Below are 15,158 nucleotides of genomic sequence, written 5' to 3' on the forward strand. Positions count from 1 at the left end.
CGGCGGCAGAGACAGAGTCAGAGGTCTGGGGACATCCCCCACCCCTCACCCCTGCACCCTGCGGGGTGCCACGCTGCGACCCCACATGGGGTGGGGGAGCCTGGGAGTGCAGGGTAGGGGGAGACGGGGTGGGGGATTTGGCGACATGGAGGGGGGGACACACAGTAGGGGACCTGAGGACGCAGGGCGGGATGAGAGGGGACGGGGGGGCATGGGGTGCGGGGGGGGTGGGAGCCCACAGGGTGGGACGGGGGGGCGCTGAGGGGACCGGGACACGGTGGAGACGCTGGCCCGGGGGAAAGAGGGAGTGTGAGATGAGCGGTTTGAGGCCCGGGGGGTAGTAAGGCCCGGGGAGAGGGGACACACACCGGGGGTTGGATGAGGCCGGGGGGCGGAGGGGGCGGTGTCGGGGTTCCGGTCCCGCGGGCGCCCCCTGCTGCGCGGCGGCGCGGTTGCCATGGGGACGGGCGCGGCCTGGAGGGCGCAGGCCCCGGAGACCAGGCCCAGGCCCAGGCCCCGGAGGCGGCCGCAGCCCAAGACGAACAGGAGGTAACGGCCCGGAACGGGACGTCCGGCGGGCTCACGGCGGGGTCCTCCCCGCTCTTGCACATCCCCGGGGCAGCGTGTTAAACCCCGGACCCTCCATGTGCGGGTGAAGGTGAGCACAGTGCCGGTGGGGCCTCCTGTCCCCGGGGCCTCGTGCTGTGTTTCTCCTGCCCAGCAAGAGGAGCTTTTGCCTTAAAACCACCCGAGGATGGTGCATTGTGAGAGGGCTGCAGAGTCTCGTCTGAGTCCGTGGGCAGGTTTAGCTGTGACAGGTAAAACTTCCTGCCCCGTCCTCTCCAGGGTGATGCTCCCATCACGGCACGGGTGGCTGAGCGGGACGTGTCCCCGCTCTGGGCCTTCACACTCAGCAGCCATGGCGTGAGCGGAGGCTGGGGGTGGTTTGTAGCACTGGGCTGTTTCCTACGGTGGTTCGGGAGCCGGGGGATGTGGCTGCTGGGGGCTAAAAGTCGGCTCAGCGCTGCCTGTCCTGGCGAGGAGTGTGCTGACTGCACAGGGAGACTACAGCAGAAATGGTAGAACATGGATTGTAAGACCTGCTCTGTTCTAGCTCCCCACATTCGTTCAGAGATAAAGTCAAAAGCGAGCCTTCTCCTCCACAAAGAAAAAAGCAGTGCTCAATGATAATCTGTATTTATTTATTTTTTTTCTCCTCAGAGTATGTGGTGCAGTTGATCCCCAGAAACTTCTCAAGGGCAATTAAAGTGAGTCAGACCGTGGGAGAATTTGTTGTGCTGAACCTTAATTTCTCTTTCTACGCAGCTGAGTCAGAAGAACTGCTTAGTGAAGAATCCGAAGAGGTTTCGGAAGCAGTTTGAAGGAGAAGCAGGAAAGCTTAAGTGCCTTTATTCCATAGACCTTCAGAATGCCTTCAGAGTATCATTTAGTTGTGGAAGAATTTCGCAAGAATCCTGGCATCATTTGGATTCAGAAACCAGTAAGTATGTGCTCTCCCAAGGAAAGTGAGGCAGAGATGAATGGGTGCCTTCGTTCTGTGGAGGAAGAGGAAAATATGCAGGAAATCCACAGGAGGAACTGGGCAGAGCAAGGTGGCTAGAAGCAGCAGTGCTCCTGGCCAGTGGCCTGGTCAACACGCACTACTGAAACACTTCTTCTGGTGTAACAGTTTATTTGAGCAGTAGAAAGACGGCTCAGTTTATTTGTAGAGCTGAAGTTAACTCTGTGGTGAAGGTATAAAGTGCAGAATTCTTGTATGGAGGAACGGATTGTGCTCCCAGGAGTTCTCGCTGTGGGGTTATGGCCAAGTTCATGCTCTGAAATCTCTCAGTTTGGCTGCAGGTGTGCAAGAAGGTGTGTGTGTGCAGGGCAATTGTCTAATTTGGCTTCTGGTTAAGTAGCATTCTAGGGCAGCCCCTAAAGATGGAGCTATGAAAACATCTGTTTAATTTAGGGAAATCCTGCTACATTAGATGTCAGCCAGTGTAAATCCAGCCACTTATGGAGTGGACTTCCATCCTTAGAATGTGAAGAGATTACGGGAGACTCCATGAGCAGCCTGGAATGCAAGCTGGGGTGGATTTGGTTGGCATTAGCTTTTCTCTGCTCTGCAGTTAGAGACCTGAAGGGTAGCCTCATGCTCTGAATCACATTTGCCCCCCCCAAACCTATGGCTGTCTGGAGCTGTGCTGAACACAGCAACTTCCACTTCAGCCAGTGTCCTGGGGACCGAGGGAAAAATGTGTTTCCTTTAGAAATAACAACAATACATGGTGCTGAGGCACGCCTTGCTTCTGCCAGATGATTCAAGCCATTTAACATCATGAGTATCGTGCTGTGGTGCATAATTAAAAATACACCCATCTGCGAGACCTGGGAGCGAGCAGTCGCTTTGCTTTGCGCAGCAGGTCTGGCGAGGAGGCTGGGACAGGAGGATTTGCCTTACCCTGCGAGTCAGGCCCATCGGTAAAGGGCACGCTTGTGCGAAGTGAATGGGAGGTAATTATGCAAACTAACTTGTGAATTACAGCCAGGAGGATAGCAGCTAGTGATTATCTAACTCTACAAATGGGAATGTGTTAATTGGCAACAAAAAAGCCTTATATTAAGCTGATTTTTATGCCCACAACCTCAATTAACATGGTAAAAACAAGAAGAGAGTAAACAAGGATGTATGAAAAGCCTGTGATTACTGAGATTATACCAACAACTTACATGAGATAGTTTGTGGCTGACCTCAAAACTCACAGACAAGTAAAAATAAACTCCGTGTTACTACTTCTGTTGGTCTGTGCTCTTGAGCAGCCCCACGTTGTGGCATCTCAGGTTGCCTGCTCCCACACTCAGATGCAGTAGTAGGTCAGGACGTGCCCAGTGCCACATCCTGGGTCTGCGGGAGTCTGGACCTCCTTGGGAAGGTGCCCTGTGGAGCCTTGCTTCTCGAGTGGCTTATCTGAGCCACTCGTCACCCACTTGTAATATATTGTGCGGCCCAGGCTGTCTTCAGCATTGTTCTGCTCTTGCTTGCCATAGATCTCTGACATCTTTCATGACTTTCCTGTTTAATTAAGTTCTCCTATAACATACACAAATTTAAAATGTGACTTAAAAACACTCCCAACAACATATGTTGCGTTACTTATATTTTCGCAAGCATGTGACAGAGTTTGTTTATTCAGTACTGTGGAAGTTCCTCATAGGCTGGCTGCCTGTTCTGCCCTTTCCTTCAGGAATCCTCCTAACACTTACAAATCTGAGCTTTTCCCACTAGAGAGCTGTTGTTGGATCCCCCTGCCCCCATAACCTTAAATAAATGTGCTTGCATACAAACAGATGATGAATCGGGTTATGCAAGGCTTCTACACTGAAATTCTGGAAAAGAAGAGGAAATCCTAACGTTAAAGCTGGTAACTCTGCTCTTCCTTCACCTTGTGACCTGCCAACACATAGACGGAATTTTCCTGTTCTGAAAACTGAAGGATACTATTGATTGAAGACGGTGAGAATGATTCTCCGTCTTCTCCCTGGGGAATATCCAACAGGCAATTTGCTTTTTTGCTCTTATTTCATTCTCTCCTTCTGCCAATAACTTGTTCTGTTCTCCTGTGTCTGTCTCGTGCAATACTCCTTCGCCGTTCCCCAGGGAAACAACAAAGTTTCTTACTGTGGCTTTTCCCAAATGGTGAGATATTTTATCTGGAATCTGACCTCGTATACTTTGTGTGCATGTTAATGTATAAACTTCCCATCTTAGGTAGACCTAACACTAGGCAGCAATATCAGCAAATGGGTTATATTATACATTTCTCTGCACTTCATAGGTTGAGAGTTTGTGTTCTAGTGACATCTGTAAGTGCAAACCACCATTATTATGCCAGAAGTGGATTTCCTTGCCTTAATGCCCAGTTGCTCCTTTCCTCTTCTCCCAGTACATCCCACTGAAGGCCTGGTTATCCAGAGGTGAATTTTCTCGCTTTTCTAAGACACGATTTACTCTGAACAGCAGAGATGATCACTGTATCCTACCTGTCTGTGTGTGCCATGAAGAAGAGTAAGAAAAGGCATGTAGAATTCTACTGCTCGGTATTGGATGCATCAGATGAACCTTGTCACTTTGGACTCCTGCAAACACCTACAGGATTCGGCTGTCCTGTCACTGCCACCGCCACCCTGTCTCTCTCCTGTCTTTTTTCATTGGAAAACTGGTGTCACCAGATCACTGGAAATGTCAGTTTGACAAATCAGCTAGGACCGAAGCTGAAATGTCAGTCCTGGTTTTATTGTTAGTGGTTGAATGTTGGCAGCCTTTCTTCTTCCTTAGCTTCACAGAATGTAAGGACAGGGTGATTCATGGGAGAGAACTATTTGATTTCCTATGTGTCACACTTGCTACTCTATTGAGTTTGATCGCTTTCATTTGATTAACACATCTTCCTAAAAGGTATCCCACCTCAATTTGATGGCTTAGTAGACAGGAAAATCCATCACTTCTCTCTGTGAAAGTTCAGCAGAGTTCATGCTTTCTCTAAATGATCAAAAGCCTTTCCAGAGTCAGGGTACAAGCTGTCTTGGGTGAAGGCGCGCTGAAGTTTGGAGACGTGCTGACACGAAAAGCTTCATACAGTACTAGCTCAGGCCAGTCACTCTTTCATTTTCCAGATACCACTCTTGAGTACTTCTGATTTTCATATTTTGCCTGCAATTTTTAGTAAGATATCATCATGCAGTGTTGGATTTAAGCTCAGGTGGCTGGAGCCTGTGATTACAGATGGGGAAGATAATTAATTGGCACTGGGGCAGAAGAGGACTGGTTAGTTTAGAGTGAGAATTCCATATTTGCTTATTCAGTGTCTGTTTGTCTTTGATCCTTATCTCTACTTTATTCCAGATGTTCATCTCACAAATGTGGCACTGCAAAAGACTGTATGTGACTATGATCCCGGGAAGATCACTGTCTGCAGACGATTCCCCTGCCACCTGCCATTGGGGCTGTTCTGGCAGATGGGAGCAAGCTGACCTCATCCTGCCAGCTGCCACGCCATGGACATGTGCTGCAGCCACTTAACTGTGCTTCCTTGTCTCCTGACACCCATAAATGTGATTTCATTGATAGCAGCTCTAGGTGAGAGGCTGGGTGAGCGTTCTGCTTTAACCATTGCTTTGCAGCTGTCTGCGCATCTATGAGGCTGATCTTTTTGACTTTAAACCTAATAACTTTCTGGTTAGTGCTTTGCTGAGATGTGGATATCTTACAGCTTAGCCCTTCGCTTCTAAGACCTCAGCGGTACAACAGGGTTGATGTTGCTGCACACAACTGTCACTGTTATGCTTCCTCTCTCAAGAGGTGGCAGCTGAGGGAAAGAGAGAAAGAGGGAGGAAAAAAAATTAAATGGGATGTCAGATCCCTCATGAATCTGAGATGAGAGTCAATGCTTGAGAGTGATGGAGGATAGTGTTGAACTTCCCATTTTATGGGCTGCTCCCTCTATAAATCTCTCTTGTCTGTATGGAAAGGAGAGTCTTTGCAATACCCTGATAGAAGATAAGATGCTGGTTGCTGTTAGGGAATTTCTGGTGGAGACCTAGGGACCTTTTTTCCCCTATAGCTGGACAGTTGTCATGCTTGAAGAGTTTAACTGCATTGTGGGGCTGGTGGCCCCTACCTTCTGGTCTCTGGGTTTTTACTAAGAATTCTTGCTGGGTTGTGGAGACTACACGGTGAGGATTGAAAAAAATCACGTGGATTAAATGTGTGGTCATCTGTTGGGAACCACTTCATATAATTGTGTTTGGATGTCTCAGGGCTGCAAGTGGGTGATTGGGCAGCTTGGACAGCCCTCAACCGCCAAGTGTGGGGCAGGGTCAGTGGAAGTTCTCTTTGTGGGTATGGACAAACACTTCCATCCATAGCCTCCAGAGCATTCAGAAGGTGATTAGCAGTGACAAACACTGCTTTGAGCTCTACAGCTATGACATCCTGATCCATCAGGATCTAAAGCCATAAGGGTGTTAATAAACGTACAAGGGGTTGTAGCATCAGGCCAGCTACTTGCCCTGGGACAGGGGTGTCTTGTGATGTATCTGCATCTTATAGGTAGGTGCTTGCAAGCTGGCTCTGAGCGAGCCAGTCTGGAACTGCAGGTCAAGTGTAGAGAGGTTTGAACTGTTTTACATGAAGGGAGCTGGGGTCCAGAAGAAATCCAGCTGGATTTGCTCGGGGTATCAGAGTTTATTAGCTGGGTGCGGCACCCTGTAACTTCGTCTGTAGGATCTCTTGAACTGTGTTGTGAAACCCTGCCAATTTGGCTATTTCTGGAATATGTTCCCCTCCAAGTATCAGCATATTACAAGTATCACAGCAGTTGCCAGAGAGGGAGGGTTACCATCATCTCTTCTCCCGCTTGTGTGTCTTACAGCAGTGCCCCATCAGCCCTGATAAACCTCCAGCTGGCGCCCTTTGGCTGCCAGCACTAAACATGACCCGTGTCTGTGGTACACAGGCTACAAGGCAAACCCCAACCGAAAAAGGTCCCTCCTGCCAATTGTAGAGAAAAGGATTCCATGGGACTTGAGGGTATTTAAAACAAAACAACAACAAAAAAACCCCCTTTAAAACATAATATGATTCTAGATTATTTTTTTTTTCTTAAATACAAGCTTCCTCACTGGCTAAGTGAAAACTATGTATCATTAAAGTTCAGCTGAAGTTCTCGGAATTTTATCTGCTACATATGCAGCCTAAGTATTGCAACAGCAGGAACCCGAGAGTGCAACTGACTTGTAATTACGGGAGTTGAGAAAAACAGAAACAGCAAATAGTACTTCGGAAATGACAAGCAAATAGGATTATTAGTCTTTCAGCCTTAATCATGTAAAGCACCAGCAGTACCATAGGTAAGGAAATTTCCCTTAGATATGATTTATGTCAATGGTGCTCTCCTACCAAACGCCTTTTCTAATTTACTTTTCTTTTAACTCTTCTGTCTAACAAGACGTGGTAGCTGGTATAACTGTTACAGCCCTGCGTCCTGTCAGCATCAGTCCAATATTTCATGTGGTGCCACTGGGGACAGCTTTATTTCAAATGAGCAAATAAATACAGCTCAGCTGTGCTCCTGAATAGCTCTAATTTGCACAATCTACTCAGTTCATAGCCTCAAACCAAATGACTGCTTAGGCAGCCTGCATGCAAAGAGCTGGAGTAACTTCAGTTGGTCAGGAAACAAATGAATCGGAATGAAAGTCCTCGATGTCATCACAGTGCTCAGATAGCACTGCTGGGCTCTCGTAGAAGAGCTATTTGAACACCGTGTTGTGCTAGGAAACCGTTCCCAGGAGACATCCACCTTCTGCTGCTAAAAAAGGGTTAATGCTCATTCTGTGAATTCTCCTCAGCAGTTACGGCTTCAGCTAGACATTGGTTTTCACTTGTATGTCTTTCTGGAAGCTAGAGGGATTTTTTTTTTTCTTTAGTACCATCGAGAACAGGAATAGAAACTTTGCAATAAGCTCAGAATGTTCTTTGGCTCGGCACATGGGAAAGTGATTTGGGGTTGGATTTCCTATTGCTTCACACTTACTCCTGCCTGCTAGAAGGGTAACGATTTTGTAGACAGGCGTTTCTCTTAGATGAACCATTGGCAAAATTGCCTATTTCTCCCTAATTTACTATTGTCGCATCTCCTCTGCTGGCTTCTGGAGGTGAATGCTTCACCCTCCCTCACTGCCAGTAGCCAGGAAGACTGTAAACTCAAGTGTCATCTTCTCAAAGACACACTTCATATTGTGGACAGGGAGAGCAGGCGGGCAAAGATGTTTATTACCTTTTAAGGGGTTTTATTGAAATGTTTGGAATGGATGGTCTAGTTCCATGTCTTTCTTGGCAACTGGTGATAATACTCTAACCTTTATAGTGATTAAATTATGATTTTCCAGAAACAGAGCAAAGTAAGCAAGCACGCTGCCCCTTCAGAGTGGGAAAACAAAGCAGCATGGGGCTGCAGAGGGAACGGAGTCTGTGTCAGAGCTGGGACTTGCACAAGAGCCTTCTTTCAGAGGCCTTTCTGCATTGTGCCTCCTACGCTTACTGCTTCTGGAGCTCTCTGTTCCAAGCAGCTTGTCTTGCAGCATTTTGTGATTGATTTTACAACTGTGCTAACCCGAGATATTAATAGTAGAAAGATGTCCACTGCTTTCAGCTGTCCAGCTTTGTCTCTGATTGTCTGGGAGTTTATTCCTGTGCGCAGACAGATAATTGTCATTGCTCAGGTACTTCAGTATGTGTATTGGATGTTGTAGGCTCAGGGGGAAGGAGAAGCATGTTGGAGGCTTTGACTTGATAGGGAACGATTGGCCTGTCAGCAGAAGGGAAGACCTGGGTTCTCTGGTGAATGAGGACATCACGACAAACACAGATTTAGGTGCGTACTCATCCAGTGCTGGTAGGGCGCCCTGCTTGAGTGCTTAAGCCATCTGCACACCAGCAAGAGGAGAGCACACACCTTGCACTCAAAACCAAAAGAAGAAGAACGGGTGTGTGAGCTCTTACAGGGTTAAGAGACCAAAAGGAGCAAATGCTTCCCAAAAGTGGATGTAAGCGGCCAGGCTGCAGAAGCACTATTGAAAACAAGCACGTAAATGTAGCGGGAACAGTTTTGTTCATAGTCCTGCTTTTCAAGCGTCAAGTCACAGCAGGCTGCTTCATATGCCAGCTCTGCTGCAAAAACTGCTCTACAGTCACTGTGGTGACTGTTTACTGGGCACTTTCCTGAGTCTAATTGTGTACTTTACTGTTGGGAAGTAGTACTCAGATTCTGAAGTCATACCTCCGAGAGGCTGACATGTATTGTAACTTTATTTTGCCGTACGCAGCTCAGTGTGCCTACGATCACCTCTGGCTGTAGTTTCTAACTAACAAAACACAAGTACAGCTTCACCTGAAAGTAGGACATCACCTCACCTCTGCAGGAAGGAAGAGTAAGGGGATGTGTGACTCCCCTGTTAACATTTTCATTGCAGGCTGCTAGGATGACGGGAAGAAACAACTGAAGCAGCTTTTCAGGAATCTTCCTGCACAGCAGGAAGTGTAATGCTGATTCCGAGCTTGGGATGGGAGAGATCACCATGGATGAAGTTCACTCTCTCTTCCTCGTATCGGGACAGCAGCAGGTCTCACTTCTCTCTGGCCACTGCTGGCTTAGCACAAAATGCTGGCCTTCTGCTTCTGAAGGTTCCCCAGCTTGGAAGCTTGAATGAAATATTTCGTAGTGGCTGACACAAGACACGCTGGCTTCTCAGCTGTCCACCTGTGCTCCCAGAGCTTAGTTTTATACCGTGTAAGAAAATAAAGGGGCTAAACACATTCTGTACAGCAAAACAAAGCTCTTAGGGAAGGCAGGCACCTGGTCCTCCTACTGCTACTACTATGGAAACATGTCAGAGCAGAAAACCTGTTGCCATGATACTGTAAAAATAACCTCGCCATCACATGTTAGGGAGACGCTGGCTGGCTGTACTACACGGGTTGTGTAAGAGTGCGGCTCTAACACCAGGACTTGGCGCCGTGCACTGCCACTCGCCTCCAGAGGAGATGCAATTTTCTGAAAAAGCTACAGGCAAGATAGGTCAGGTAATAAGTCGATGTTATTTTTAATCTGTGCATCTGAAACTTAAGCCTGAAGTGGACAGCCTCGCTTCTTGCAGTTGTACGTTTAGGGTACGTGGCATTAGCTACAGAATTTTAAAACTCAGATCAATCAATGGTAGTTGGCTGCTTAGATTTAAAGAAATCACACCTCATTTTTAAGGAGTCTGAAACAAGGTATTTTTGGAACGCTGTATAATTTGAAGAATGTGTGGAACCGGACAGGCTGCCTGGAGGAGGGACTGCTGGAAGGTGGTCAAGGAGCCAGGAAAACGGTGGTGCTGTGTTTAAAGTTCTGCATGGCTGTGCAGAAGGGAAGAGCTCGAGGGATCGGGCCTCTGCGTTACGTGTGCGAGGTTTGACAGAACGGGTGAGCTACCTCGAGAGCTGGCAAAAGAAGGACAACTGCCATGTTTAAAGTTTTTAAATTCTATCAAAGAAGTATCTTTACAGAAGTTCAAAAAAGAAAGGGCACTTCCCTGTACACAGAAAAAAAATCAATCACACACTAGTCCATTAGCAATTATGATTAACTGTTTTAAAAAAATTTCTTATGATCTTTAACAAATTGTTGTGGGGTAGCAAATGCAGACTAAGGAGGGTAGTGTAGAAGACAATAAATGTTAAAACCTTTGAAGAAACCAATCAATTTTCCTTTTACTACAAGACAGGCTCAGTGACTGTTGCTGCTCAGCCCTCCTCAGGCTGCTTTTTTTAAAATATACATACATTTTATTCCTTCATCTAGTTTTGAAAGCCTCCTTTCTGTGGTTAACAGCAGAACATGTTTTCCCAGCGAGACTAACAGGATGCTGCCTGCCCCTTATCCCCCCCTACAAATCTTAAAGAGATTCCTGACGTGCTTCAGATGTATAGTTTGGCTTTGTTTTAATACCACAGGCACGCACAACTCCTCTTCTGTGCTTTGGGCAGGCTGTGGATTCCCAATTCCTCCTACTCCTGTTCCCAACACGACAAAGAACCAACTCTGAAGCCAAACTCAGAAGCGCTCGCATAAAAAAAAAAAAAAAACAACAAGGAACAGACACACAGAATTAGGAATGCCCCACTGCTCTGATTTTAATAATCCCATTTCTACCCCCGGCCACGGGCATTTGCCCATTGCTGTGTCCCAGCCCGTGGCTCCGCCACTCGGGCTGCAGCAAGGAGCAGGAGAGGGTTCGGCATCCAAGGAAACTGTGGTGGTGTAGCTGAGGAGCCAAACGCTTCCCAGCACCCACCAGAGATCTCACCCGAGGCGGCCTCTGGGCACGCCAATGTCTTCCTGCAAACCCCGAAAGCCGCGGCTATTGCAGCGTGAGCTCCACGGGTGACAGCCCAACGATGTGATGATGGCACGGCCACCTCAGCCCTCCAGGATGCGATTGATTAGTTTCATTTCCTCAGCAGTCATGGGGTTCAGGTTAAATCCCTTCAGCTCGGCTTTACCTGAGAGAACACACAGAAAAATCAAGATTTCACTACAAAATAAGTGAAGCGGTCCACGTGGAACTCGAGAGGGGCTGCAGGGAGGGCAGGGACAGCACTGGAAGCTATGTGGGAGCCCATTTAACATGCTGGTGGGTGACAGCTCTGCACCAGGAGCCGTACAATACTGCTGGGAGCAGGGCAGGAATTGCAAAGCCAGCGGGAAAGTGGCTGTAGGAACACACACAGAGCTCAGGAGTTTCTGGATCCTCCTCCTGACACCCGACGTTTGCTCCCAGATACCGAGAAGGTTCCAGAACAGGAGAGTTTACCTTGAGCTTCGAAGAGACGGTTGACCTTCACGCGCAGCTCTTTCCGGAGGTTGTTTATCTCCTCATCCAGATGTTCCTGGTCTGAGACAAGCGGGACAGGAGTCAGGAGGACGTCAGGCTCTAGGGTGAAGGCTGAACCTCCCGTGGGACACTCAGCATGGAAGGCCAGGCCTGGAGGGCTGGAGAGGGCTCCTCCCCGGCTGTGTTGGGGTCCTACCCGTCCCTCTTGCTGCCCACGGGCTGAGCCCCAGGTTGCTTCATGCCCAAATGTGCTTCCCAGGGAACTGCCCGGGACAGCCCAGTGATGGCCAGAATCTGCCTGTGCCTGCCAGTGGGAGGTTTTGGGCACTTTGAAGCCCAGTGCTGGGCAGAACCCTGTTTTTTTTCTAAATAAAGATGTAATAAGATTTTTCTAAAATCTTATTAGAGTTAAGACTATCTGCACACGAAGCCCCTGGGGCTGCCGGCCTTACCCTTCTGCAGCATCTCCTTGGTCTGGCCTTTTGGGAGCTCGATGAACATGTTCCCGAAGCAGACCATGGCCTTGCCTGGCCGGGGGGAGAGGAGGGAAAGAAAGGGAAAGGGAAGGGGGAAAAGGAAGGGCTTTGTCAGAGGAGCTTTCCTCCCCGGTCAGGCAGCCGTTCCCCGGGCTGTGGGGCTCACGGCGGGCACAGCCGGCCAGGGCCGGGCCCCAGCCTCACCGTCGGGCTCAGGGTCCTTCTGCAGCGCCCGCAGGGCCTCCCGGTTCCGGTTCCGCTTCACGTCCAGGTCCACAATCTACAAACGGGAGAGAGGCAGCCGTGGCTCGGTGCTTCCGACGGCGGCGGAAGCGGGAGGGGAGCCCCGCCGGGGCTACCGGGGGCGGGGGAGGAGGGGAAAGCCGGACCGTACCTGCTGCCGCGCCGCCAACACGTCCTCGGCCAGCTCCTCCACCTCGGCCAGGTAGCGCAGCACGAAGGCCGGGTCCCTCGCCATGGCGCTGCCGGTCCCGGTCCCGGTCCCGGTCCGCCGCCGCTCCCCGCCGGTCGGCAGCCGCCGCCGCGCGGGCGAGTTCCGCGGCGGGAGGGGCCCGGTGGCAGCGCGCCCCCTGGCGGTCCCGCCGGGCGCTACCCACCGACCCCGGCACCGGCTCCGCACCCCCGGGATGGGGTCGGCCCCGGCCCCGGCCCCGGCCCCGGCCCCGGCCCCGGCCCCGGCCCCGGCCCCGGCCCCGCGGGACTCGCCGCCCGGCAGAAGGACGGAGCGGCCGAACGTCGCTGAGCCCCGGAGGCGGGGGTTCCCGGCCCCCAGCCCCGCTCCCCGCAGCCCGGAGGGACTCTGGACTGGGAGCCCCCGCCTCGCCGCGGAGGTCCCCACTCGCCTGAATTATTGATGCCTTGTCACAACCCGTCCCCTCTCCCTCCTCCCCCTCTCTGCTCTCCCTCGCCGCTTGCTAGCGCGGTGCCGCTGGCAGGCAGCTGGGCTCTTTAGAGCATCAGGTTGCCTTTCTCTCCCCTTTTTCTCCCCAGAAAGCACTAAAGAGCACTAAAAGCGCCGGGTGATGAGCTCAGGTTTCATTTCATGCAGCTGGGTCACTCGTCCGGAGCTCGGGGGGTGAAGGCCTGCTGTCCCCAGGGAGGGGAGATGGCTCTGGTCCCGGCGGCTTGGCTCCCCCTCAGCCAGCCCTGGTGCCCCGCAATCTGCCCCAGGCAGGGACCAGCCCTTTTGGGAACCACAAAGAACCACAAGGCTCTGCCAAGGGCGCCTCATCAGTCTTTGGCCCTGAACGACCCTGCCTATGGGAAGGGGGAGTTATGGCCCCTCAAAATAGCTCTTATCACCTTTTTTTCCAGCCCACCCCAGCCTGTGAGCAAGAGAAAACAGAGAAATGGGGTGTCAGAGATGCAGGAAGACCCAGTCACTGATGGCAAGAACTGGCAGACCCTCGCCGTGTGAGCTCTGCGGTGGGAGAGGTGCCCCAGGAGCCCACCTCGGGCTGGCAGGTAATGGGGGACACGGGTTTTCATGTCCTGTGCCCCTGCTCCCAAAGCAGTGCTGCTCCTCCCTGGTGAAACTGCTCAGTTCCCAGCTCAGAGCCTGTGCAGGTGCTGGTCTCACTACTGTTGCTTCCTGGTAATGATGTGCTGCATGCTTGCCTGGGGTTCTGCACCCCCAGATTGCCCAGAAAACACTGACTGACCTTCAGCGTGGCAGTGCCCAGCCAGGGCTGCTCCCTGGTCATAACTTCTGGCTGGTGCTGCCAAGTCCCTGCCCGCAGCAGAGCTGGCCACACCGTTACTGCCTCCCTGACAATGCCATTCAGTGTCCTGTGGTGACAGTGACACCATTACTTCCAGAGGTCTGCCTTGGATTGGTGCTTTTGTGGGAGGAAGCCCTGGTGACATCCCTGAAGCACTGATCGTGGGATGGGGGAGAGGAGCAGCACCAGCGGCAGGGAGGGACCTGACCTGTTGGCTCATGCACTTCATGGGACTCATCTTGGCAAGAAGTTGCCCAAAGGGTGTGGAGTGACCCCCAGCACCGCAGCACCTCCAGGCTGCTGGGGATGGGGGTGGTCGCATGGGGACTACAGGGGACAAGGATGGAGGGAGCAAGCCAGTGGTCACCACACTTCTGTGAACAAATAATCCCGTAACGGAGATTACCCAGATCGGAAGATTACTGGCCCTAATCCCATAAGGTCATTTGTTTCAGTTAACTGGGGAGAGCTCCTCCGTCTGCGGCAGTGTGTGCTAAAATAAGGTGGCTTCCAGGCGAGTGGTGGAAACGAGCAGTTATGCACAGCATCCTGGCCAGGCTGGGAGTGATTCAGACTCAGGTTGGATTTTTTCCTGACATCAACCAAAAGAGGCAGCAGGATTGGGACTGGATGCCAACGCTGGAAAATGCTCCTTTTTCGGTGGGGGTGGCTGGCTGGAGATCTACAGAGTGGATCAAGGGCCAGCTGCTTCCCATCCACCATTTCAGTGTTGGCTCCTGTGGGGTCCCAGTGGGACAGGGGCACTGGGGTTGGCTGCAGAGTGGGATGCGGGATGTGGGACAGAACATGGGATGCAGGATGTGGGTCTGCTTTTTCCTGCAGCCTCACACCGCTTCATCCACCATGGAGTGATTGGCTTCAGCTTTCTGCGAGGCACGAAAGCAGCATTTGATCCTTGTTGCTTTGATGGGATCAGAAGAGAAGAGCATCTGATTCTCACAATGTGTGCTGGGACCCTCATTAGAGATGGAGCTACATTTACCTCCCAGGGGGACACATTTTTCAGACTAGTGACAAAAAGCTCTGTGGGGCAGTGAAAGCCCCAGCCATCTGTCCCACCGCACACACATGGACACAGCCTCTTAAGACTGGGGTTTGGCTGCAGAGCTTGGAGCTGGAGGTGATGCTTGGGAAGCATGGCCTGGCTGGGTGGCGACTGTCCCCTTCAGAGGGCTGGAAACCTTGTCCCACCACCTCCGCCAGCAGCCCTTGCACTGCCCAGTGAGGCGAGAAGGAAGGAGTGCTTTTAAAGCCTGTACGGGAGGGATGGGGATAGGGTGGGAACGGGGACAGGGTGGACATGGTGGGAGGATGGGGACAGGCTGTCTGTGTCCTGGCAGCAGCAGAGGGAAGCGCAGTGACCATCTGGGGTTGCCAATGACAGTGCAATGAAGGCAGGGTTTTGCCAGGGATGTAGGGCTGCATGGAGGGACAGGGGCCTCTCTCCCTAGGAACAAGGGACCCAGCTCAGCAC

At 51.2% G+C, this 15,158-nt stretch overlaps 2 protein-coding genes across 2 annotated transcripts; one reads left to right on the forward strand and one right to left on the reverse strand.

Annotated features, from left to right (window-relative positions):
• The first annotated feature begins 378 nt into the window (after positions 1-378).
• TTLL9 (tubulin tyrosine ligase like 9) lies at positions 379-9,110 on the forward strand. The gene is given in 11 exon segments (XM_074157570.1): positions 379-549; positions 847-924; positions 1,327-1,406; positions 1,408-1,501; positions 3,951-4,038; positions 4,910-4,974; positions 5,824-5,913; positions 5,915-6,021; positions 7,710-7,823; positions 8,320-8,407; positions 9,048-9,110. Coding segments are annotated over 11 exon segments (1,038 nt in total).
• Positions 9,111-10,298: 1,188 nt separating this feature from the next.
• On the reverse strand, positions 10,299-12,482 carry PDRG1 (p53 and DNA damage regulated 1). Its single transcript, XM_074157765.1, has 5 exons — positions 12,316-12,482; positions 12,126-12,201; positions 11,898-11,972; positions 11,425-11,505; positions 10,299-11,113 (listed from the first exon to the last, which is right to left on the reverse strand). Exons 1-5 carry the CDS (start codon positions 12,397-12,399, stop codon positions 11,031-11,033), a joined length of 399 nt encoding a protein of 132 aa, XP_074013866.1. The 5' UTR covers positions 12,400-12,482; the 3' UTR covers positions 10,299-11,030.
• Between the last annotated feature and the right edge of the window lie 2,676 nt (positions 12,483-15,158).

Source organism: Numenius arquata, chromosome 12 (assembly GCF_964106895.1).
Source record: "Numenius arquata chromosome 12, bNumArq3.hap1.1, whole genome shotgun sequence".
NCBI classification, from domain to species: domain Eukaryota; kingdom Metazoa; phylum Chordata; class Aves; order Charadriiformes; family Scolopacidae; genus Numenius; species Numenius arquata.